The sequence below is a fragment of the Gorilla gorilla genome, chromosome 1 (assembly GCF_029281585.2).
Source record: "Gorilla gorilla gorilla isolate KB3781 chromosome 1, NHGRI_mGorGor1-v2.1_pri, whole genome shotgun sequence".
Lineage (NCBI taxonomy): Eukaryota > Metazoa > Chordata > Mammalia > Primates > Hominidae > Gorilla > Gorilla gorilla.
In genome coordinates, this window is record NC_073224.2 from 15,089,546 (window position 1) to 15,115,664 (window position 26,119).

Sequence of the window (26,119 nt, forward strand, 5' to 3'; positions counted from 1 at the left end):
GGCAGGCCAACATGGCAAAACCCCATCTCTACTAAAAATATAAAAATTAGCCAGTGTCTAATTTTTGGTGGTGGCACGTCTGTAGTCCCAGTTACTTGGGAGGCTGAGGCACGAGAATCGCTTGAACCCAGGAGGTGGAGGTTGCGGTGAGCTAAGATTGCACCACTGCACTGCAGTCTGGGTGACAGAGCAAGACTCCGTCTCAAAAAAAAAAAAAAAAAAAAAAAAGAGTGGAAAGGGAATGTACAGGCAAGGATCTGCTTTTTGTTTCTTTCTTAAGTTGTTATTTTATGATAATAACAAAGTAAATGCATTAATGGCTAGAAGGGAGAAGTTGAAATCAGGAGAGAGAAGTATCCAGATGAGATACTGATGGGAGGAGTTACTTCCCCCAGACTGGTGGTAGAAAAGGAGACTGATGTGTGCAGGAGTAGTTTCACATACAGAAAGAGGAAGGGGCTCTGGTCTGGTGGATTTACTCTGTGAATTTAGGGCTGGGCAGGAAAATTGAGACAGAAAAGCAAAGAGGGAGAACAGAAGCTGAAGGAGGCTGGAGAAGCTGTAAAATGAAAATAACTGGGGGAAAGGTATCTTCCAAAAGGAATATATCTAACATCGTTGTATTCTCATTGAAGCTGGCAGTGTTTCCAGGACAGGGATGTATCTTAATAAACTTTGCAGCTCTTATAGCAGCTATCACATCCTTACTCATATTAATCACTCGGTAAATACTTAACTGCATTGCACTGCAAACTTCAGGCCTACTTCTAATTAAATGCTTATCATTACTACCTTCTAGGTGTATTATGACTAATGCTTTCCTCAGAAGCTGAGTATCTAAGATGCTAATGGTATTGTTTTTACACAGAGTGCAGGTGCTGCATAATCTAGATATTACAAGAATCATTATACACATGTGATAGATTACCAACATCAGGTGGAGACTTCAATTTTTTTGTTTTATTTTTTTATTATACTTAAAGTTCTGGGGTAGATGTGCAGAACATGCAGGTTACATAGGTATACACGTGCCATGGTGGTTTGCTGTACCCATCAACCCTTCATCCACATTAGGTATTTCTCCTAATGCTATCCCTCCCCCAGGCCCCCACCCTCTAACAGGTCCTGGTGTGTGATGTTCCCCTCCCTGTGTCCATGAGTTCTCACTGTTCAACTCCCACTTATGAGTGAGGACATGTGGTGTTTGGTTTTCTGTTCTTGTGTTATTTTGCTGAGAATGATGGTTTCCAGCTTCATCCATGTCCCTGCAAAGGACATGAAATCATCCTTTTTATGGCTGCATAGTATTCCGTGGTGTAAATGTGCCACATTTTCTTTATCCAGTCTATCATTGATGGGCATTTGGGTTGGTTCCAAGACTTTGCTATTCAACATATTTTTTAAAAAGTTTTCCAGCCATTTTTTTTCAGAATAGGAAGCTTTGTGGTCAATGCTACGTAAGTTCTGCTAAGCTGCATCAATGCTAAGGGTGTTTCTTGGGGAGATGATGGCATTTCTAATGCCAGACATTTATTTTCAAATGCAATTTTCAGAAAGATGTATAAAGTTATCCTAGACAACCAAGTTCTTCTGATATATGACCTATTTCCCACTTGTCTTAAAAAAAAACTTTACTATTACAGTTGGGTTCCACTTCTAGATATAAAATTCTCCCACCACAGGGTCAAAATAGTAGATTTTTATAAGCTTACAAGTACCGTTTGTGTTGTTTTCATCTGTTTACATTTTCACTGATATAATTAAAGGCAACAAAACACATATACTTGTAAATAATACCAGTGTGAATATTTCCTATTTACATGTTGCCATACAGTTTACAAAGTATTTTAACATCTGTTGCTAGTTTTATCCTTAGAAGGTTATTAGATGGTAGGAAGGGCAGAAACATGATAAGAAAAAAGGGACAAATTATTATTTGGCAGAACTGAATAGCAGCAAAGCATCCCTACAAATGCCAATATTTTATTAATTATTTTGGCTTTAAAATTTCGTAATTGAATTCCAGGATTGCAGAGCAGACTATTACTCACAAAGCATTCAGCTTTCACGAAGGCCTGAATTCCATTCTCGGCTCTGTGCTACCGCACTCCACAATACTGGTGAAGTCATTTAACAGACGTGAAGTTCTCTCTCTTCATTTCCTCACCTGCAAAATGGGTACTAAGAACGACCCTACCCATTCATCACCAGCACATGGGGAGAGCCAGCTGGCTAAGGCCTCCAAAGCCCTGCAGCCCCTCCTCATCTTAGATATAGATACAAAAGGCATAGACGATCCAACCTTAGCTTCTGTGACATTGACAATCAGAACTATGACAGAACTCCCTTTCACACATAGGAGGCACTCACCACAACCAAGTCCACACAAACCTAAATTTCACCCTGGGGTAAATTCAGAGATTGTGAAGCTAAAAAAAGAAAATAATAATCATCACATACTATTTGGCATTTTAAAAATGTTCCTTCAGTGCTTGGATTAATCTCCGTTTCACTAGCCCAACGATATTTGTAAGATATTCCTGGCATGTTGAAAACCGCATAGCATTGCCACACTGAGTGGAATACCTTTCTTATAAGAGTGAGCAGGAGCCTCACAGCAGTTGTTAAGGCAGAGAACAAGCACTACCACAGAAGTATTTGCAAGCTAATTAGATTCTTTGGCATCCTAACATTTTTGAAGACACGAATGCAGTTTATAACATAAAGAAAAATTCTTTGGCTTCTAGTCCGAATCTACAGGGCCCATCTCCTATGATGTCCAAACATGAAAAGACAATGTCACCAAGAAGACACCATTGTAAGCTACTGGGGCACTTTGACTGAGTTTCTATGTTCTCTGGTCCAGCCTGAAGATGCCCCTCTATTTCTTTAATTATGTGTACTCATATTCTCTCTCACCCAAAGGAAACAAGCCCTTCTCTCAGTGTAAATGTAAGTCAGGATCTCTATTAGCCTTTCCTAAGCCAACTAAGGCCAACATATCTCAGAGGTCAAGATGCAGAAGCTGAGCTACAACATTTCATGATGAGTTGGTAAACCTATTGGCACTAGCCACTAAAATAATTCTGCCCAGGATGCTCTTCAGTTCTTATGTCACTCCTATGAGCCTTTAACCCACCCTTCCTCACTGATAAGTATATAACTCCTTCCCAAGCCCAACTCCCCTTCTTCTCCTTGCAATGACACCCCCATGGATTGGGTTCCATAAAAACCACCCACTGACTAGCTCTACCAACTTCATTCTGAAGCCCTCTGGATCCTGATTATTTGGTTGGGGTCAGGGACATTTATACCCATACTTTCCTTCTCTATTATGTTTATTTGCTGTTTTTTTTTTTTTTTTGAGACAGAGTCTCGCTTTGTCACCCAGGCTGAAATGCAGTGGCGCCATCTCGGCTCACTGCAAGCTCTACCTCCCAGGTTCACATCATTCTCCTACCTCATTCTCCCGAGTAGCTGAGACTACAGGCGCCCACCACCACACCCCACACCCGGCTAATTTTTTGTTTTTAATAGAGACGGGGTTTCACCGTGTTAGCCAGATGGTCTCAATCTCCTGACCTTGTGATCCACCCGCCTCGGCCTCCCAAAGCGCTGGGATTTACAGGCATGAGCCACCACGCCAGGCCTACTGTTTCTTAATCAAAGCATGGCTTTCACCAGACACACTCATATCATCCATAATGGTCTTCTCTGGAAGCATTGCATTTCCCATCTCCTACCCTCCCAAATTCAGGAATCAAGAAAGGGAGCCTCCCTACGTCTGGTCTTCCAGTGCTGCTCCCAACCACTGTATTCCTATAATTCTGTCACACTTTTTTTTTAAAGTTTCTGGCATCACTTACACTTTACTCAACTGCTTCACTGCCTCACTGCTGCTAGTTAGCTACATCATCATTTTCTTGTGTTTTGTGACTACAGTAATTGTCTACCCTACAAGGCAGATTTTCTCTCCAGTTATGGCCTTCAGTATATCTGGATCTTCATGTGTAGCAACCAAAAGTGGTTTTAAAAAATGGACCACCCGTCTCCCTCTACATTCCATCCAATCTCTCTTCTTCCTTCCCTCTCCAAATATCTAATAAAAGTAGCTTATCCTCAGTTTCCACTTCCTTATTTTCTTCAGTCCGTTGCAATACAGCTCCTGACCCAATTACTCAAAGTGCGTCAAAATTCAAATAAAACAATTTTTGATAAGGGTGCATATGATCTCCCATTACTATCACAAATTAATATTTTGTCTTTAGGCATACATTGTAATTATTCTTGAGCTTTTCTGCTACCCTTGTTTACCTAGACCTCTGTAATGTAACACTCTCCTATTTCTCCTCTTTTCACTTTGAATTGGCATCCCTCTTCAATTACGTGATCCTTTTCCACTAGCAGCAACTCAAATATGGTATTTCTCATGGCTTCGTTCTTAGGCCGCTGATCATCTGTGGACACCATCTCCTAAGGTGATCACGTGGACTCTCTCTTTCTGCTCCTATCTGTTTATATTGAGGATGTACAAAGTTCAGCCACCTGCCACATCACTCCTGAGCTTCAGACGTGAACACTGAACCAAATACTCAGCATTTCTACACGGCTGGCTTATTACCCATCTCAAACTTCTCATTTTATCCTCATTTCAATTTTAGAAATGCTATGTTAATCATCCACATCAGAAACCTAAGGATCATTTGTGACCAACCCTAGAACAGAAGGACATGGAACTCCAACCAGAAAAAACTTTCCAGCAGAGTAAACAAAAAGGCACACACCAACCAATCCCTAAGTTCTATGTTTTCACGCCAACAGAGAGAACATGAAATGCTTCTCAGAGAAAAAAAAAAAAAAACAGGTCAAACACAAGGAAATGTCAATAAGAATGTAGTTAGACTTCTTTTTTTTTTTTTGAGATGGAGTCTTACTCTGTCACCCAGGCTGGAGTACAATGGCACCATCTCTGCTCACTACAACCTCCGCCTCCCGGGTTCAAGCGATTCTCCTGCCTTAGCCTCCTGAGTAGCTGGGATTACAGGCATGTGACAGCATGCCTGGCTCATTTCTGTATTTTTAGTAGAGATGGGGTTTCACCCTGTTGGTCAGGCAGGTCTCGAACTCCTAACCTCGTGATCCGCCTGTCTCAGCCTCCCAAAGTGCTGGGATTATGGGCGTGAGCCACCGCGCCCGGCCGAACGTAGTTAGACTTCTTAAAAGCAACCCTGAAGACTAAAAGACAATGAAGTAATTCCTTCAATTATTTAAAGGAAAATAATTTTCAAGTAGGATTCTATGTCTAGAGAAACTATCAAATAAGCGTGAGGGAAGTGTTTTGAGAACTTGCATGTCTGAAAATTTATATTATATATCTTCTAGACGACCTTCCTGACTAAAAATTATAATACAAGAAGAAGAAGTACGATGGGGACTAAGAAACAGTGAGATAAAAATTACATCAACCATTATCATAAATTACCAGAAAATGCCTTAACTGATAAATAATGATACATCAGCACAAGTATGTTACTGAAAACCATGGTAGAAAGTATCAGAGAAAACAGCTGAGAAAAATATAAGAGAGGGTAGGGTTGGCTAGGGCAGGAGGCTGCTGCTTTTTGTTATCAGCCTTGTGGCACTAATTGACTTTTGCAACTATGTCTACACTTACAACTTTGAGAGAAATAAAAATGAATAAAAAGGGAAATGAACTGGAGAAGCAATATACATGTGTAAAAACACGATAACAATAAGCTCAGAAAAGCAGACAATTTATCATTTAGAAATAAGTAGCAGAAATAGAAACAAATGCTAATATTCTGTGGCTATGATGCTGACAAAAATCCCAATTTCTAAATCCCAAAAAATTTCTCAATATTTTCTTCTAGTTAAAGTTGAAATTTTAACATTTACTTCCTTAATCCTTTTGGAATTTATTTCATTGATGATCTGAGGAAAAAAATCTAGAAATCTAGATCTTCGTCTAGATTCTGGAAATCCAGAAATCCAGATCTTACTTCTAGCAGAACCTTATAATCCTAAGGCTGAGTTTGCCCCTGTGGATTTTAAAAGTTTGCTTCAATTATTGCAAATTGTCTCAATTTTGCAGCTGTCACTGATTTTCAATTTTTCAGATCGTTAGATTCACTCAGAGAGGAATTTCAAACAGAAAAGCTTACCAATAGTGTTTGCTTCTGATCTGGGACTTGAATATATATTTTTGGATGGAATTAAAAATTACAAAAGAAGAAACGCTTGTATTTTTCTACATTTAAGGTGTTTTTTAAATATCCACTAGCTATAAACCTTCTATTTTCTTTTTCAGATTTATGTACTGTTATCTGGGAGACAGTATATTTCATCTTTTACTAACTTTGCTGTAAATCTTTTAATTAACTTCACTAAATTTATTTTGCATCAAATGTTCAGCTTATTATACCTTAAGTAAGTTACCAAGTGTTGAATTTTGACATTTTCTTTAAAAACTAGCTTTTTTGGTCAAAACAGTACTAAAGTGTGTAATTATTTATGGCTACTGATTTTTAAAACATTTTAATATAAAAATTACTTAGATATACATGTCCTCACACTGCTAGTACATTTTGACCCTGAAATACATAATAGGTTATTTTTAAAATGCCATTGTCTGATTCCATGTAATATTTGCTGACTACAGATTTAGTAAACCAATAAAGACAATAAAGATTTATCACTATTTAACATCTTGCTATTTTCCTTATTGTTTGGGCATTATTTAGTCTACTAAAATACTACAATACAGGATAATTTATGGAGTCTACACAAATATTACAATGCTGAATAATTGTGCATGTATATGTTACTAGAAAGGACAGAAAAGACATTTGACCCCACTTACTTACATTGGGAATTCATATCTTGTAATCTATTAAAAAATAATTTCACATTTTCTACAGTATTATTTACAAATAGCACTTTTAACAATACAGAAATGCAAAATGTCTTATGCAAATGTACACCCTAAGTATAGAGGTGGTTTTTAATATGAAGTTGATACCAGGCGCAGTGGCTCACACCTGTAATCCCAGCACTTTGGGAGGCTGAGGTGGGAGGATCCTTTGAAGTCAGGAGTTTGAGACCAGCTTGGCCAACATGCTGAAACCCCATCTCTACTAAAAACACAAAAAAATTAACTGGGCATGGTGGCGCACGCCTGCAGTCCCAGCTACTTGGTGGCTGAGGCAGGAGAATCGCTTGAACCCAAGAGGCGAGGGTTACAGGTAGCTGAAATCCCACGACCACACTCCAGCCTGGGCAACAAAGTGATACTATGTCTCAAAAAAATAAAAAGTAAAAAAATAAGAGAAAATGAAGTTGAAACTCTATAATCTCATATCTGAGAACATGGCTTAGCCACTTAAATAGGACACTTGATAAAACAAATATTTCAAATAAAGTTGAGAGATTTTGGATGTTATCTTAATTTATGCATATCTAACCAGGAGCATATGGGATGTGAAAGGGGAAAAGGAAGGCTAAGCTGCACGAGTTTTGAAAACACTCATAAGAACAGAAGTTAGAAAGCCCTGAATATAGATTTTAAAAATACGCTTGTCAACCTATAAGGCACTGGTGTTTTGTTTTGTTTTGTTTTGTCTAAGACACCACTGGAGAATCTGAGAGGCTTCAGGAGAAACTAAAGAATCTAAGTTTTTTTCAGGTAAACTAATCATAGTTTATTGATTCATAAACTATGAATCAATCAGCACCTCGATTCATAGACTGAATATTAAAAAAATAATTTTATGGTTATTTTAATGCATCCGTACTTTAATTTCTCTAAATAAATGACTACAAAGTACCTATATTACCAATATTAAACTATACTTTCAGCCATCATTGAATGCTTGAAATAAAAATCAACTTTAAAATAGTAAAGTCTAACTTTCAGTTCAGAAAAAAAACATGGGATATGATACTTTGGATATTCAGCTGCAAAACCCTAGAATAAAACAAGGGGAACAAGTAGCTATCACAATGTCTTTATTATGTCCTCTTTCTAATTTCCTCTTTTTTTCCCGTTTATTGAAATTATTTTCTAATCTCTGTTGTTCTTATTGCCTTTTTCATTCTACCTTTTCTTTCTGGTAGAGCCTTAGACTTAAGAATCTACTTAAGACTTACAGTAAATCAAGAATGTTTGGCCTAGTTGCTCAAATATTTCTTAGACCAATGTTGAAAACTATGTCAAATATCCCTATTCTCTTTAACTTACGTGCAATATCCTCAAATCAGAATAATTTTGATCAATTCATGAATTTTTCCTCGAAAAACTCATGACTCATTGCAAACAATGTCAAGACTACAAACAAAAACAACAAAAAAGATTTTGTAAATTATTTTGTAAGAATATATTTTCATACCATTTAAAAATAACCCCTAGTCACCTTTGGGAGCTGTTTTAGTGGGTTAAATAATATACAATAGAGTTTGGCAATTTTCTAGAAGTAGGATGCGAAATCTACATTTATTCATGCTAATCTAGGGTTTCATGTGCCAGTAATACCCTTTCTCTGTCAAAAATCAGTATAGATGCAACTTTCCATGCCACAGTATTACTAGAGGGATTAAAACATATTTTCATTGCAAATATGCTAACATTTCTCCTTAAGAGACTTTGTGACCAGGAATGGGAGTGTGAACTTGGTCTCACCCAGATGGGCTAACATTTGGAGGAGGAGCAGGCAGGAGAGGAACTGTGGAAAACCTTGGACCTTTGAAATAAATTGCTGTTTGAAAGGTAGAAGAATGCACACTCTTTAGGGGAACAAATCTGCATTTATTATATGCTTACTGCATGGTTAGTTATGGTATTAAGTAAAATATCACGTGATCACATTGAATTCTCACAACAAATGAAAGAAGAATTAATTAATCTCCTATAGATCTTGCTATCTCCCTCCTTGACACTCTCTGCAGATGCAGGACTTCAACGGTGCGGGAATCAGTCATTTCCCTTCTCCAATCCCGATTACAACTTTGCAAGAAAAGTGTAGCTGCGGCCGGGCACGGTGGCTCACGCCTGTAATCCTAGCACTTTGGGAGGCCGAGGCGGGCAGATTACCTGACGTTGGGAGTTCGAGAACAGCCTGGCCAACATGGTGAAACCCTGTCTCTACTAAAAATACAAAAAATTAGCCAGGTGCAGTGGCGGGCGCCTGTAATCCCAGCTACTCTGGAGGCTGAGGCAGGAGAATCACTTGAACCCGGGCAGCGGAGGTTGCGGTAGGCCGAGATCGCACCGCTGCACTCCAGCCTGGGCTACAGAGCGAGACTTGGTCTTAAAAAAAAAAAAAAAAAAAAAAAAAGTATTGTAGCTGTAATTTCTACAATTCCAAGCCTATACCTACATCATCTTTCAAGACAAATGGTAGGGAAATCAGCCAAAACATTTCTTCATGCTACTTTTAAAGTTTACCCACATGTGATGCGTGCCGGAGTAGACAACAAAAAATGAGACGACGAACGTTTCTCGAGGTAATGCTCTCACAATGAAAAAAATTCAATTTAAACAAGTTCACTCAATATACTCCAAATTTTCTCTTTTCAGGATGGTTATATCTGTAAGCTTGATTGTTTCACTAGCCCTTCCCATCTCCCCAAAAAGTTAATGTTCCATTTTTCTTCCTTACATTGATTTTAGAAAACTTGTCTCAACTATAGACCGGGCTGGGGGAGCTGGTATCCTTCATGAGCTTATATTACCTATCTAGGAACCAGCCGGATTCACCCTTTTGAGAATTTGCATTAACTCCCATGAAGAAAATTCAAACTAAAGCCATGAGTGGCAGGTCACTACAATAAACATCAGGTAACAATGATATCAAGTAATTATAATATGCTAACTCTAGCCAGGCACCGTTCCATTGCCCTCATTTTAGAAACAAGAAAATGGAGATACAGAAGTTTCAATAACTTCCCCAAAGTCAGAAAACTGAAAAAGAAAATAAAAGCGGCTATACCTGGATTTGAATGCCAGCGTTGTTTCTCAGAGCGGGATCTTAACAGAGGCACTAGACGCCGCCATGGGAGAGATTCTGTGCTCGCATCTGACCCATTCCCCCACTCCCGAGGCTGCTTCCCTCCGCCTCCCCCCACTCCCGAGGCTGCTTCCCTCCGCCTCCCCCCACTCCCGAGGCTGCTTCCCTCCGCCTCCCCCCACTCCCGAGGCTGCTTCCCTCCGCCTCCCCCCACTCCCGAGGCTGCTTCCCTCCGCCTCCCCCCACTCCCGAGGCTGCTTCCCTCCGCCTCCCCCCACTCCCGAGGCTGCTTCCCTCCGCCTCCCCCCACTCCCGAGGCTGCTTCCCTCCGCCTCCCCCCACTCCCGAGGCTGCTTCCCTTCGCTTCCCCCACTCCTGAGGCTGCTTTACCTTTGCATGGGATTCTGGAGGCCTCTGAGAAATGCCTTTGGGCGTGTAATGTAATTTAATTGATCCTTTGTAACTTGTAGGCAAATGAGCCCTTCTAATGACAATCTTCTAAAGCTGATTTCCAATTTGCCTTATACAACGTAGATATAAATCAATAACTCATGCTTTCATTCTCCTTAGAAAAAAATTTTTTTCTTCCTCTGACCAATAATTGTAGACTTATTTAACTATTGAGTTCAGGAATCTCTGCGGTGCTTGAAGCGTATTTTCTCAAAATGGACAATCCTAATGGATCTGGAACATGATACTACAGTTAAACACATTCTTTTTTTTGTTTTGTTTTGAGACAGAGTTTTGCTCTTGTCGCCCAGGCTGGAGTGCAGTGGCGCTACCTCAGCTTACCGCAACATCCGCCTCCCGGGTTCAAGCCCTTCTTCTGCTTCAGTCTCCTGAGTAGCTGGGATTACAGGCATGTGCTACCACGCCCTGCTAATTTTGTATTTTTAGTTGAGACAGGGTTTCTCCATGCTGGCCAGGCTGGTCTCCAACTCCTGAGCTCAGGTGATCCACCTTCCTTGGCCTCCCAAAGTGCTGGGATTACAGGCGTGAGCCACCGCGCCCGGCCTAAAGACACTTCATAACCTCATTTGCTAGCCCTTATCCTACTTTCTATTTTTTTTTAAAAAACAAAACTGTAGACAAAATAGTATATCCTTCCTTTCTCGTATTATCTTCGCCCTCTCCAGCCCTTGCACTACTTGCATTTCAAGAGCACGGTGATTAGAATCCCCGGCAAACACACAGTGATTTCATTACTCTTCCTTTAGGTTTTAGGGCACAAAAGTTTAAGAGTTCTAACCTCTGTTAACTTGGAGAACACAGCTTCTGGAGACAGTTTAGTCTGTTCTAGGCCAACAAATATTTTTAAATATTGGGGTGGGAAGGATCTCAAGTTTATACAAAGGAAAGCTTCCATTTCTACAACATAACTTTTCCAAAGGGCAGGAATTCTTTGATGTTTCTCTTATAATTATCAACCAAGACTGGAAAAAAACATTAAAATTCTCATAATCAGAAAATCCTGAAATCCTTCTATTTGAAAAGCGCTAACGCTAACAAACTTCAGGAGCGATCTCCACCTCAGATTTTGTATAACTTTCCAAGGCCAGAAAATCTGCAAAGGGTGTCATGGGCTCCCCTACTGTTGAAAGTCAATGGATTTTATAAAAGTTGGATAATGTAGCCACAGAAGAAAATCCATTTGTACTAAGAAAAGTTGCTGTATCTAAAACTTACCACATGGCCCGAAAATAAAAGGCATGAAACAACAGCTTTCCACCTGGGAAGCCTTGCTCTGCTGGGCCTCCAGACAGTAAATCTTCTGCCAGGATTAGAAGTAGTTAACTAAGAAATCCAAATTGGGAAATAACAAACTCTAACTTTGTTCTACATTATCAATATTATTAAGGGAATGATGTCATTGTTTGGGGCTTTTGCAAAGACATTCCATGTCACTTCAGTTTTAATACCAGGCTGGAGCCTGCCTGGTCGGCCAGCCTAAGCCAGATAAACACAGACCTGTAGTCTTTCTATTCATCTCCGGATAGTTACTCAGAAAGATTCTGGAAAATATGCCTATTATGAACTAAACATTTCACTTTTCATTTTATCCATGTGCCAGAAGTCCATTCCTTGGATAAACATTTCACAAACTGACACTCTAAAAGTCACTAAACATGATAAAGTATGTGTGCATCAGTTCAGAACTGATTAAATATTTTCTCTCCTGTGACAAATGAATAGTTACATACTGTATGAAACTAGTGGAACCCACATTCCGCTTTCTTTCTTTCCCCTTTTTTGTCTTTATTTTGCATGAAAGATTAATTTTCCATTTCAACTCATTTGTTATGCAATCTTGGCTTTGCTAAAATACCATTTAAGCAATATTACATGCAGAAATAGTATTTATTTTTTAAAATGTGTGATTTAAAGTTCTTCTACAAATATGCATTCTTCCATTACGATTTCTTGCCTTTTATTACTGGTTGTTTCCAATTGCCTTGCTATTATTTAAGTAGGAGAGGGAATATAGTGTATTCTCTTTAAGAATATTTTTTAAAAGATCCTATGAGATCCATTGTGTACATTTTTAAACTGTACAGTCAAATCTTTATCACATAATAATGTCCAAATAAAGCATGTTACTTATTAATTCTCTAAGTTTAATTGTGCTATTTGCTTCCTTATTAAACAAATTCACTATCATCTTACGGTCTCATCAGAAGATTAGTTATATATAATCTTTCTAGATATCTTTAGCTCCTGGAGGAAAAGAAAAGACTTCTATTTTGAAATATGTGGCATGATCTTGGCTTACTGCAACCTCTGCTCCCTGGGTTCAAGCAATTCTCTTGCCTCAACCTCTCGAGTAGCTGGGATTACAGGCGCCTGTCACCACATCAGGCTAATTTTTGTATTTTTAGTAGAGATGAGGTTTCGCCATGCTGTTCAGGCTGGTCTTGAATTCCTGACCTCAGGTGACCTGCCTGCCTCAGCTTCCCAAAGTGCTAGGATCACAAGTGTGAGCCACTGCACCTAGGCATTTTTAAAGTTTTATATACAAATTTCAATAGTATGTATGTCTTGTAGAAAAATATAAACATCTTAAACTAAATGTTTTAATCTGTAGGAAAAGTCACAAACTTCCTAGAAAAAAATTGCTTTAAAATGATAGGAGTAGTTCATACACATTACTTTGTTTGTCATTACTCACAGAGGGTGTACACCTTTCTCACCCTGATTTCCTTTGTCCAGAATGTCAGCTTCACTGACTAACAAGGGTAAGCTATCTAACTGAATAGTTGCAATAGAATTCAAATTTTACATTCAGTCATTTCTACTAGCTTTATTGATGGCAGAATTAAATTAGTGAAATCAACGCAACTGATAGCTGGAACAAACTGTGTTTCTAAAACCTTTTCTTTTTCTACGTCAAAAGTCAATTTCACCTGAAAATATAGTTTTTACCTGTAGAATTTAAAGAAATAGAAAAAGTCTGAAGAAAAATTTCAAGTTAGCCTTAGTTCATTAAGTAATAAAGCAGATTTTATCATTCCCAGTCTCATTATTTTTTAAATTTAAATATAAAGGAATGGACATTTATTAGACAAATTCAAAATTTCTACATTCTCTGCCTATGAGCTGACATAGACATTAAGTGACTCTGTAGGAAATAAAAACAATCATATTTGGTCTGGTGATACTTTTCCATAATTGAAGAAAGCCGTGTATGCTAATTAAAAATAAAATAGAAGCAGAAGCTGACATAAACACACACAATGGGGATGAAGCCAACCTTAACAATATTCTGCCGAAATCCATCTTGTAATACAATATGATGGCTTGGCTTGCCCAGTGAAATCATCTGAAGATGAGAATATATTCATCTGCTTTGCATTTGCATTTTGGGTATGGTTCAAGACTCATCTGCCCAGCCGCCTTACTTTCCAGGAGAACTGAAGAGTTCAGTTAAACCATTTATTCGAAAGCTATACAGTTTTGCTCATGTGAAAAAGGAGCTCAAAGTTCCACTTTCTAGATTAATAGCAAAAATGCATGAATAAACAGAATTAGCACATTAAAAACTATAATGCTAACAAACGGAATATGAAAAATGATCTGGCTTGATTTAAAAAATATACTAACCATTGTTTGTTTTTAATACTATTTATAGAAGACAATTCTAATTATTTTCTTGATAAAAGTTCAGCTTATCCATTTTAAATGGGCTAAGAGTCAAGATGTTTTAAAAAATGTACTAGAATGTAAAGACAAATGAGTATAATTCCTTTCAAAGCAAGCTGATAATGTGTGTGTGAGGTTTACAAAATGTTTTCACATGAATAAGCCTTCAAGAAAGGCCTCTTAGGAGCCACACTTGAAGAAGCTTTGCAAAGAACAAGGTACTCCATATTCCTACAGCCCTGGAGGATGAAAGAAAGGGTGAGGTTATATTCCTTTTTTACATATGACGAAGTGGAGGCCCGGGAACTTGGGGAACTTTCTGTGGTTTACTCACTTGTAATTCTGGAGTGGCAGAGCTAGGCTAAGAGGAAATGTAAGCGTCCTGTCCACCACGCAGCCCTGCCTTCTTTCATGATAACCTTGGTGAGCATACGGAATGCCAAATTGCCTCAAAAGCTCTGGGAAACTTCTCTTTTGGTACAGAAAAGGCTGTTCAGTTATTATATGATCCTTCTTTGATCCTTAAGGCATCTGATAGCCCAACTCAGCTATCACAATTATCTGTAAATAACTCTCAACCATTTTTAAAAATCAAGCACAAAAATTTGTCACCAATTTGTCAGTGGATCTCCTGCCACAGGGTGTAAAGTAAAACTAAATTGTGTCTGGCTGTTACAGCATCACTGAGATAAAAACAGAATCTCACCAGCCAATTCCTTGGATTAGGAACCTTTTGATATATTCATAGAAATGAAACTTCCCCGTGTATTTTCTGTCTCAACATCAAAGGGCTAAATGGAAGGCTGGAAAATGAAGAACAACTTTTTGAGTACCTCCAAATCTTGCCTCCAAAATGAATTTCATCTGGTTTGTGATAATATGATACATAGAACATGATAAGAATAATCTATAATAAAAGGAGAAATGGAAGAGAGGAAAAATGTATGCCTAAATTCATAGTCCTAGCTCTCCTCTCCCTCTAGGCCTTGCCAAGTCAACTGAAATATTTAGAGATAAAATACAGTGAGGATCTGTATATGTGTATGTGCATGTCTATGTTTTTTTTTTTTTTTTTTTTTTTAGATGGGGTGTCACTCTGTCAACCATGCTGGAGTGCAGTGGCTCCATCTCAGCTCACTGAAACCTCTGCCCCCCGGGTTCAAGCGATTCTTCTGCCTCAGCCTCCGGAGTAGCTGGGATTACAGGTGCATGCCACCATACCTGGCTAATTTTTTTATATTATTAGTAGAGATGGGATTTCACCATGTTGGCCAGGCTGTTGTTGAACTCCTGACCTCAGGTGATCTGCCTGCCTCGGCCTCCAAAAGTGCTGGGATTAAAGGTGTGAGCCACCGCCCCCGGCCTGTGTATGTATTTTGTTTCAATTTTGTGTGTGTGTGGTGGTCGGGGGGGAGTAAAGAAAGTCTTGGCCAATTCAAGCAAAAGAAGAACTCCATAAAAAATTGAGGCTTTGGGTCCTAAAGAAATTTACATGGGGAGAGAGTACATATGGTGAGCCACTGTTGAGATTGGGGTGGCAGATAAAATATTCAAGGCCTCAAAGCTGGGAAGGAGACCTGGGACTCTAGAATCTGGGTCAAAGTCCACCATTCCCTCAAAGGCCTGAGAGGAGGCAGCCTGCCAGCCAGCCGGGCAGGTGGAAGCCCACAGTACACCAGGAAGAAATGTTTCTGCCTGCTTACATACAAGGTCCTAGAAGCAGTTAACTCGGCTAATGCTGGTGTGCTTATTTTGTGGCTATTAGACAGACTATATGAAGGAATACAGGTGATTTTATATTTTAGCCTGGCTTCCCATGAGTTGCCCCTGGGTTACATATCTTATTGTTCCGCCAGTGGTGGCCAGCGGTTGTGCTGAGTTCCTTGCTGCCAGTGAGGCTTATAGCATATATTCATGGATCCCTATACAGCTTGGGGATTGTTTCCACATCAGTCTGACCTCCTGATCTGATGCTCATTAGTGGGTGCAGCCTAGTAAGCGTATGCACAGCCTTCCAACCCCTGGGATTGATTATGATCCCAAAAGGATCCTTCTTGGCTGTCTTCTTCCCTTGATCTCTCTGTTAAACTTCTGATTGCTTAGCCATTTTGCTTGTTGCTGCTGTATCACGGAGCTACGAACGCCCTCTCAACTGCTCTCCATCTAGACCTCTATTCTTTCAGACAAAGCTCTTAGGTATGAAATTCTTCATGTTCTGTTCCAAACAAAATCCGCCTTCTCAAGCAGATCTGTAGAACTCTGGGCAGGACTTCTGTGTACCTGCACAATGGTTAAAGCTAGGATTAGGATAGTGGTCCACTTCTTCCAAAGCAACACTCCTGCTGTGTAAGAAGGAGCTGAGGTGGGGGGGGCCCCTAGTCTTCATGTATTCTCCCTCCTGGTGTAGAATCTCTGCCCTAAAATCAGCTAGAGTGGAAGCACTGGGGCCCAGGATTCTCAGTCGGCTACACCTGAGCTGGAGCATCTGCCCTTTAAGTAAGGAAGTGTTGAGAAAGGGAGCCCCCTCTTATCTGCATTGTTAGTCTGGAACAGAACTTCTGCAATAAGCTGGAGGTGGTGGAATGAGTAATTCTGGCAGCCTGCTGACCCAGTGAGAAGCCATAACCTCGGCGTAGGAGCTTGGGAGAGTGGAAGCTCCTATCTTCGTGACCGTAAGTGTCTGGATTAGAGCTCCTGCAGCGGCTCCCATAAGACATAATAGGACACAATAGGTAGTGATTCCAATGCCTTAGACTCTCACTGTTCTTACCATGATTTAGATTTTCTTGGACAAATGATTCCTCATTTGCTGCAAGTCCATAGAACAATTTCTAGACATGTTAAATAACTGTTTTATATTGTTTTTTCCAGTTTAATGGTTGCTGTGAAGATAGTTCATGCTAAAAGTCAGTCTCCCAAGCTCAGGTATTATGGTAAATGGAAGAAAAGGAAATTGTGAAGAGCCCTTATGAAGCTGATACTCGACATACATATTTTACTCATTTAACCTACTTAATCAGTTAAGTAATGAACTGATCACCACATTTATAATGTGGACATTGTTTTTCTTTTTCTCACAGATAAGGACATGGATTCAAAACCTGAGATAAATCCTTGGAGCCATGGTGCCAGCAGTTTGGTGCAGGTACCAAAATACAGATCTGATTCCAAAATCTACGCTCCATAACCATCCGAGACTGCCCAGGGCTGCAATCCATGGAGACAGCGAGAAACATGACAACAAACAAATACATTGCCCGAGTCTGAAATCTGACTCTGGTTTCTAATTCTACCACTAAACTTTTTATAACTTCTGATTATAAAAATAATGTGAAAATAACATAGCAATTAACATCTATTGATCACTTGGGACTAAGCATCTGCCAGAGATTATTTCATTTAATTCTCACCTACAAAGTAGATACTGTTTTCCTGGGGTGAAGGGATTGGTCCAAGGTCATAGAGCTATCATGTGTAAGAGGCAAGATTCAGACTCAAAAAGCCAGAAGATCAGAGTTACACTGCTTTCCTGCACAGAATTACTACTGATTGTTGCCCCGGTTACATAGGACTGCTGAGAAAATGGCACACAGACTTATTTCTTCGGAGAAACGTCAAATGTTTCATATGATTCATTATTCTTATTTTTACTTTTGAATTTCGGAGTTCATTGTTTAATTATAAAAGATGGCTCTTTTACTAACGATTTTGTCATTTGCTAGTAATTTTTTATGCAACTCACTGAAATTTCTGATTTTATAATTTCAGGCCTTTGACCTCAGCTTTTGCTTTTCATAGAAACTGGAGAATTCTGTTTACTAGTTTGCTAAGACAATATTTTATATCAAGCCAAGAACTACTAAATATGTGATATCTGTTCAGTGAATATAAAAGATGTTGCCGGCCAGGCACGGTGACTCATCCCTGTAATCCCAGCTCTTTGGGAGGCCAAGGCGGGCAGACCACTTGAGGCCAAGAGTTTGAGACCAGCCTGGCCAACATGGCAAAACCCCACCTATACTAAAAATACAAGAAAAAAAAAAGTTAGCTGGGTGTGGCAGTGCACGCTTGTAATTCTAGCTACTGGGGAGGCTGAGGAATGAGAATTGTCTGAACCTGGCAGGTGGAGGTTGCAGTGAGCTGAGATGGTGCCACTGTCCTCCAGTCTAGGTGACAGAGCAAGATTATGCCTCAAAAAAAAAAAAAAAAAGATCTTGCCTACTGAATTAATGGCAGAGAACTTCTTTAATAAATTTTTCCTCAAGGCTAATAAGGTTTCTCTTTAGAAATTGTGATAGTTAATTTTATGTGTCAACTTGGCCAGGTCATAGTGCCCATTTTGGGGTCAAACACCAGTCTAGATGGTATCGTGAAAGCAGTTTTTAGGTGCGGTTAACTTTTTTTTTTTTTTTTTTTTTGAGAAGGAGTCTATGTTGCCCGGGCTGGAGTGCAGCAGTGCGATCTTGGCTCACTGCAACCTCCGCCTCCCAGGTTCAAGCGATTCTCATGCCTCAGCCTTCTGAATAGCTGGGATTACAGGCCCCTACCACCACGCCTGGCTAATTTTTTGTATTTTTAGTAGAGACAGGGTTTTGCCATGTTGGCCAGGCTGGTTGACCAGGCTGGTCTCAAACTCCTGACCTCAAGTGATCTGCCTGTCTCGGCCTCCCAAAGTGCTGGGATTACAGGCATGAGCCACCGTGCCTGGCCTAGGTGTGGTTAACACTTAAATTACTAGGCATTGAAAAAAGTAGATTTCCCTTTAAAACATGCTGGGTTTCCTCCAATCAGTTGAAGACCTTAAGACTCAGGTTCCTGAATATGAAAGAATTCTGTCTCTAGACTGCTTCAGACTCAAGATTGCAATACTACAAGGAACTTAAACAAATCAACAAGCAAAAACAATCCAATTAAAAAAATAGGCAAAGGACATAAATAGACACTTCTCAAAAGAAGACATATAAGTGGCCAACAAACATGGAAAAATGCTCAACATCGCTAATCATCAGAGAAATACAAATCAAAATCACCATGGGATACTATCTCACACCAGTCAGAATGGCAATTATTAAAGTCAAAACGTAACAGATGTTGGCGAGGCTATGCAGAAAAGGGAATGTTTGTACACTGTTGGTGGGAATGCAAAGTTGTTCAGCCACTGTGGAAAGCAGTTTGGAGATTTCTCAAAGAACTGAAAACAGAACTATAATACCATTTGACTCAGCAGTCCCACTACTGGGTATACACCCAAAGGAAAATAATGCATTCTATCAAAAACACACACACTCGTATGTTCATCGCAGCACTATTCACAATAGCAAAGACATGGAATCAACCCAGGTGCCCATCAGCAGTGGACTGCATAAAGAAAATGTGGTACACATATATCATGGAATACTATGCAACTATAAAATGAATGAAATCATGTCCTTTGCAGGAACACAGATGGAGCTGGAGACCATTATCCTAAGAGAATTAACGCAAGAACAGAAAACCAAATACTGTCTATGTTCACTTATAAGTGGGAGCTAAACACTGATCACACATAGACGTAAGCGTGAGAACAACAGACGCTGGGGCTACTGAACAATGCAGGGGGATCACGGGCTCAAAAACCACCCACTGAGTACTGCGCTCAATACCTGGGTGACAGGATCATTTAGATTCTAAACCTCAGTGTCGTGCAATGTACCCATGTAACAAACCTGCACGTGTACCCCTTAATCTAAAAGTTAAAATTTATAAAGAGAAAAAAAAAAGATTGCAACATCAACTCCTACCAGAATTGTCAGCTTGCCCTGCTAATTTTAGACTTGCCAATTTTACAATCGCATGAGTCAATTCTCTATCTTTCTTTACACACACACACACACACACACACGAAAACCTCGGAGATATTGCGGGTTTGGTTCCAGACCACTGCAATAAAGTGAATGAATACTGTAATAGAGTTACATGAATTTTTTGGTTTCCTAGTGCATATAAGTTATGTTTACATTATACTATAGTCTATTAAGTATGCAACAGAATTATGTCTGAAAAACAAAATGCATACTTTATTAGCAAATACTTTATTACTAAAAAATGTTAACAATTATCTGAGTCTTCAGTGACTTAATATCTTTTGGATGTTGATGACTACTGATTGATTGGAATGGTGGTTGCTGAAGGCTGGGGTGGCTAATAAGACAACAATGAAATCTGCCACATCAATTCAGTCTTTCACAAAAGATTTCTCTGTAGTATATGATGCCATTTGGTAGCACTTTACTCACAGTAGAGCTTCTTTCAAAATTGGAGTAAATCCTCTCAAACCCTGCTGCTGCTTTGTCAGCTAAGTTGATGTAGTATTCTAAATTCTTTGTTGTGATTTCAACAACGTTCATAGCATCTTAACCACGAGTAGATTCCACCTCAAGAAACTACTTTCTTTGCTCATTCATAAGAAGCAACTCCTCATCTGTTCAAATTTTATTATGAGATTGGAGCAACTCAGTCACATCTTCAGACTCTACCTCCAATTCTCTTTCTATTTCTACCACATTTGCAGTTACTTTCTCCACTGATGTCTTGGAATCCTCAAAACCATCTGTGAGGGTTACAATTAACTTCTTCCAAACTCCTGTTAACGTTGATATTTTGACCTGCTTCCAGGAATTATGGATGTTATTGATGGCATCTAGAATGGTGAATCCTTTCCAGAAGGTTTCAATTTACTTCATCCAGATCTCTTAAAGGAATCATTACCTATGGCAGCTATAGCCTTACCAAATATATTTCTTAAATAATAAGACTTGAAAGTCAAAATTACTCCTTGATCCATGAGCTACAAAATGAATGCTGTGTTAGCAGGCTTTGAAACGTGATTCTCTTTGTACATCTCCAGCAGAGCTCCTGGGTGACCAAGTGCATGGTCCATGAGATGTGATATTTTGAAGGCAATCTTTTCTTTTTTTCCTGAGCAATGGGTCTCAGCAATGGGTTTAAAATATTCAGTAAGCTATGCTGTAAACAGATGTGCAGGCTTTGTTGTTCCATTTATACAGCACAGGCAGAGGAGATTTGGCATAATTCCTATGGGCCCTATCATTTTCAGAATGGTGAATGTGCACTGGCTTCAACTGAAAGTTACCAGCTGCATTATCCCCTAACAAGACAGTCATCCTGTTTTCTGAAGCTTCACTTTTTAAAAAATTTATTTATTTATTTATTTTTGAGAACGAGTCTCGCTCTGTCACCCAGGCTGGAGTGCAGTGGTGCGATCTCAGCTTGCTGCAACCTCTGCCTCCTGGGTTCAAGCGATTCTCCTGCCTCAGCCTTCTGAGTAGCTGGCATTACAGGCATGCACCACCATGCCTGGATAATTTTTGTATTTTTAGTAGGGACGGGGTTTCACCATGTTGGCCAGGCTGGGCTCAAGGTCCTGACCTCAGGTGATCCACCTGTCTTGGGCTCTGAAAGTGCTAGGATTACAGGCTTGAGCCACCACGCCCGGCCCCTGTTCTCTGAAGCTTTAAAGTCAGGCATTGACTTCTCTCCAGCTATGAAAGTCCTAGATGGCATCTTCTTCCAACAGAAGATGTTTCATCTACATTGGAAATATGTTGTTTAGCTACTTTCATGAATTATCTTAGATCTTCTGGATAGCTTGTAGCTTGTCCATCAGCACTTGTTGCTTCACCTTGCACTCTTTTGTTACAGAGGTTTCTTACCTTAAACTTCATGACCCCACTTCTACTGGCCTCAAACTTTTCCTCTCCAGTTTCCTCACCTATTTCAGCCTTCACAGAATTGAATAGAGTTAGGGCCCTGCTCTGGATTAGGCTTTGGTTTAAGGGAATTGAAACAGGCTCAATGGTCCCATAGAACTGATGTTTATGATTTAGTTTGAATAAACATAGAAACTGACCCTTCTAGTCTTGAAACTTGAGAAAGTTACATTTGTCTTTTTTGAGTTCCTTTCTCCAGAAACCAACCATCAGGCTTCCAAGATAGTATCAAGGAACTGAAACTCACCAGATCATTGCATCTGGACAATGAGATGCCAGACCCTTCACCCATTGTGACTAACCCACCAGCTGCTTGCTGCTGAGTACCTCCTCTTCCTTACCCCTCCCTAATTCCTGTTCTCCCACACATGGTTACATTTCTTCCCTGCTATATAAATCTCTAATTTTAGTTAGTCAGGGAGATGGATTTGAGACTGAGCTCCCATTGCCTCGGCTGCAGCACCCAATTAAAGCCTTCTTCCCTGGCAATACTCATTTTAGTGACTGGCTTTCTGTGTGGCAAGTAGCTGTCCTAAACCAAACCCCTGGCAACAGACTATTGTGTAACAGACTATTGTGGCTGGTTTGATCTTCTATTAAGACCACTTAAACTCCCCATAGCAGCAAGAATGCTGTTTTGCTTTCTTATCATTCATGTGTTCATTGAAATAGACTTTTAATTTCCTTCAAGAACTTTTTCTTTGCATTCATAACTTGGCTAACTGTTTGGCACTAGACGTCTAGCTTTGGGCATATCTTGGCTTTGGATATACCTTCCTCATTAAGGTTAACCATTTCTAGCTTTTGTTTTAAAGTGAGAGATGTGTGACTCTTTCTTTCACTTGAATACTTAGAGGCCGCTGTTGGGTAATTAATTGGCCTAATTTCAATATTGTTGTGTCTCAGGGAATACGGAGGCCTGAGGAGAGGGGAGACGCAAGGGAACAGATGGTTGGTGGAACAGTCAGAACATACAATATTTTTCTATTACGTTTGCCATCTTATATGGGTCAGGTCATGGTGTCCCAGAACAATTACGATAGTAACATAAAAGATCACTGATCACAGATCACCTGTGGTGATAGATAATAAAAATAAAATGTTTGAAATATTACAGGAATTACCAAAATGTAACACAGAGACATGAGGTGTGCACATGCTGTTGGAAACATGGCACCAATAGACTTGCTAGAAGCAGAGTTGCCACAAACCTTCAATTTGTGAAAAAAAAATACAATTATCTGCAAAGCACAGCAAAGAGAAGTGCAATAAAATGAGGTATGCCTGTGTGTGTGTGTGTGTGTGTGTGTGTTTATATCTGCATCGCCAGTTTGTTCTTTTTTTCTACAGAACCCTGATGGATATAGAGAGATGCGAGAAGAAGAGAAAATGGAGGCAGAAAAGCAGGGAGATTTCTGAGATACTTTTCTATGTTTACCCATAATTGCAAGTCTCCATTCTGGAAATGAAGGTGCATCCAAGGGAAGCTCATCGCTTCCTACCTAGACTTCACTTTTGAATATGGAAATCACATAGTTTTTTTTTGATAACCCAAACTCTGAAACAGGTTCTTGCTATCTTCCTTCTTTTGTGTATTTCCATAGTTCTAAATCCCATGTAAAAGAGAAGATGCTAAGCTATTCACAATAATTTGGTACTTAACAGAATTATATGTTACCCAGAGTAACAAAAATAAAATTCAGAAATTCATTGTAGATTTAGAGTACACCATTTTATTAGATTTATTTTTGTTTTATGCTTGAAAATTAAAATTGAACTAAAAATTGGTTCCTTAAGATGAAATACACTTAGCATGTTATAACCCTATTCTGGGAGGAAATAAAGTAATTTCTCACCATTTATGCGTCTCTGTCAGTGAATTTTCCTCTGCCTCTTGGTCAATTTTGGCTGAAAGTGCAAGAAAATAAAAGTACATGAGATAAATGATAAGTTGTTACACTATTTCAAGCAACATCTGCCCTAAATAACGTAAATTATTTTAATTATTAATTCTATTGTACTACAACCAGAAGCCTATTTCAAATCTATGGATGTCATAGAAACATGATTTAAATGATTCTACTTCATTTTAATTAAGTTGATCTTATTATATTGACACAGACAAGATATATTATCTAATCAAAAATTTCAGATTCTGAAAAAATGTCTTTAACTCAGTCACATTAACCTGAGAAAAGAAAACACTAGTTTCATATTTACATCGGATGTGTCAGTGTTTAAATGCCAACAATTAGTGGAAATAATTCCCTCAAGCAAAGGTGTAAACACGTCAAAAAAAAAACCCTAAACAGAAATGGCATGTGACATTTCTCAGTTATGTTAAGAATTTTGAACTCATTTCAATAGTTCGTATCAGACCACAGGTGAACAGATCATGGTCTGTTCTGAAAAGGGGGAATGTGATAATATACCCATTTACTTGCTATCATTTTTATTTAAAAATAAAGAATTGTGATCTGCTACAAACCCAAAGGTCAAATTTAAGGAGATTAAATCAGTATTACGAACTGCTTAAAATAACATAAGAACTCCATCACTTAAAGTATGGCTGTGACTTCATTTTTTTTTTTTGACAAGTAAGCATTCTAGGAATTATGTATTACTTCACCTCCACCCATTTCCCCATACCTCCATACATATTAATATATGTTTGACATGAAAGTTTTGAAGATACTCTTATTTCATGCAATGCTCTCTGATATTTTTAGCCTATCTATCAGATTTTAAAACATTAGTTGGGACCTGCTAAACTGATTTCATGACTCACTAATGGTTTGTGACCCACAGTTTGAAAATCACTGAGTAACAGGACAAAAAAAATTAAAATGTTCCTGGGACTAGTTAAAGAAGAAGTTGTCTTTTTATTATCATTCCTCTTTGGGTCACATGTGGGGCCATTTGGAGAACTTAGGAGACACAGTAGAGCAGGGCAAATTGATTATAAAAAAATGGGAACTGTGCATGAAATAAAACCCACGGTCACTTGAGAACTGTCAGTGTCTTTATCACTACTTACAACACAATAGTACAGCTTAGGCTAGTTCATGTTTTACAGCCTCAAGACAGTGTTCTTTCAAAGGTTTGCATGGTATCTGCAAAGTCATAACCCAGTGTCACGTTGCCACTCTTTGCCAGGATTTTCAGGATTTCACAGGGATCATTTCAGGTGGCAGCAGATATTTTTTTCTTTCTTTTCTTTCCCTTTTTGTATGTCAGATTGTTTGTATAAACTTACAGGTCAATTGTTAACTATATTAAAAAACAGAATGAATATCCTATGATTTTACTTTGAAAAGGCTCAAGCACGAACATATTGTTTTATAAAAATCTGCTCTGAGTTGCCTAGCATAAAAGATGATTTGCTTCCAGAAACAATTCTAGGAATACATAAAGTTTGTTTAGGAAAAATAACAAAAGCACTACAATGCATACCATTTTCAGGAAGGGTATTTTTCCAGTTGCCCTCACATATCTTTGCTTTTTCTTTGCAAAGTACAGAGATTCAGGCAGATTAGAAGAAGGAATTTCTAGACTATTTTAGAAGATTAAAGTAAATGATTTATGAAACTTAAAAACACACTACAGTAGAACAAGATGCCAGAGATCTGTATTCGATTCCTGATTTTGCCACTTAAATTAGCTCTGTGACTTTAGGCAGATTCATCTGTTAACATGTACAAAATACTTAGCCTGGTGCCTCCAGTAATCAGTAGAAACTTAATAGATAAATATCCTTTGAAAATTCTGGACCTGAAGATCTCAAAATTCTTAAAGTGATATCATACATAATGTTTAACTGAGTAAGTCAACTAATAATTATATTCCAATGTTACATTCAATAAAGAAAACACATACAGCTTTTCAAAAAGCATAAGCTCCTAAATTGTGTTTAGTGGAATAAAGTAAGTTTCATTTGTTCATAATGGCTTCTTTTGATGTTCACCGAAACAGCTCTTGCTTAGTTGCGTGAGCAAGTTTGGCCGAAACAAAAACTTTAATCCAATTTGGCAGAAGACTGATTCTTATCGAGGGAACAAAATATAAAACCAAACCTTCTTACCAAACCTAATAGCCATATCACAATCATAAAGACAAACTGGAATAAGAAAAATATCTCTTAAAATGCTCTATTATACATTATTTTACATAGTTTTGAAGCTAAAGGGATTT

At 38.8% G+C, this 26,119-nt stretch overlaps 1 protein-coding gene across 3 annotated transcripts in view; it reads right to left on the minus strand.

Moving 5' to 3' along the window:
• FMN2 (formin 2) overlaps positions 1-26,119 on the minus strand; it is a 394,366-nt gene that overhangs the window by 58,499 nt on the left and 309,748 nt on the right. For all 3 annotated transcript variants that reach the window (XM_055373763.2, XM_055373745.2, XM_031015559.3), the window contains one exon: positions 23,785-23,836. In XM_055373763.2, coding sequence (XP_055229738.2) covers positions 23,785-23,836 — 52 coding nt within the window. The remainder of the gene's footprint in view (positions 1-23,784; positions 23,837-26,119) is intronic.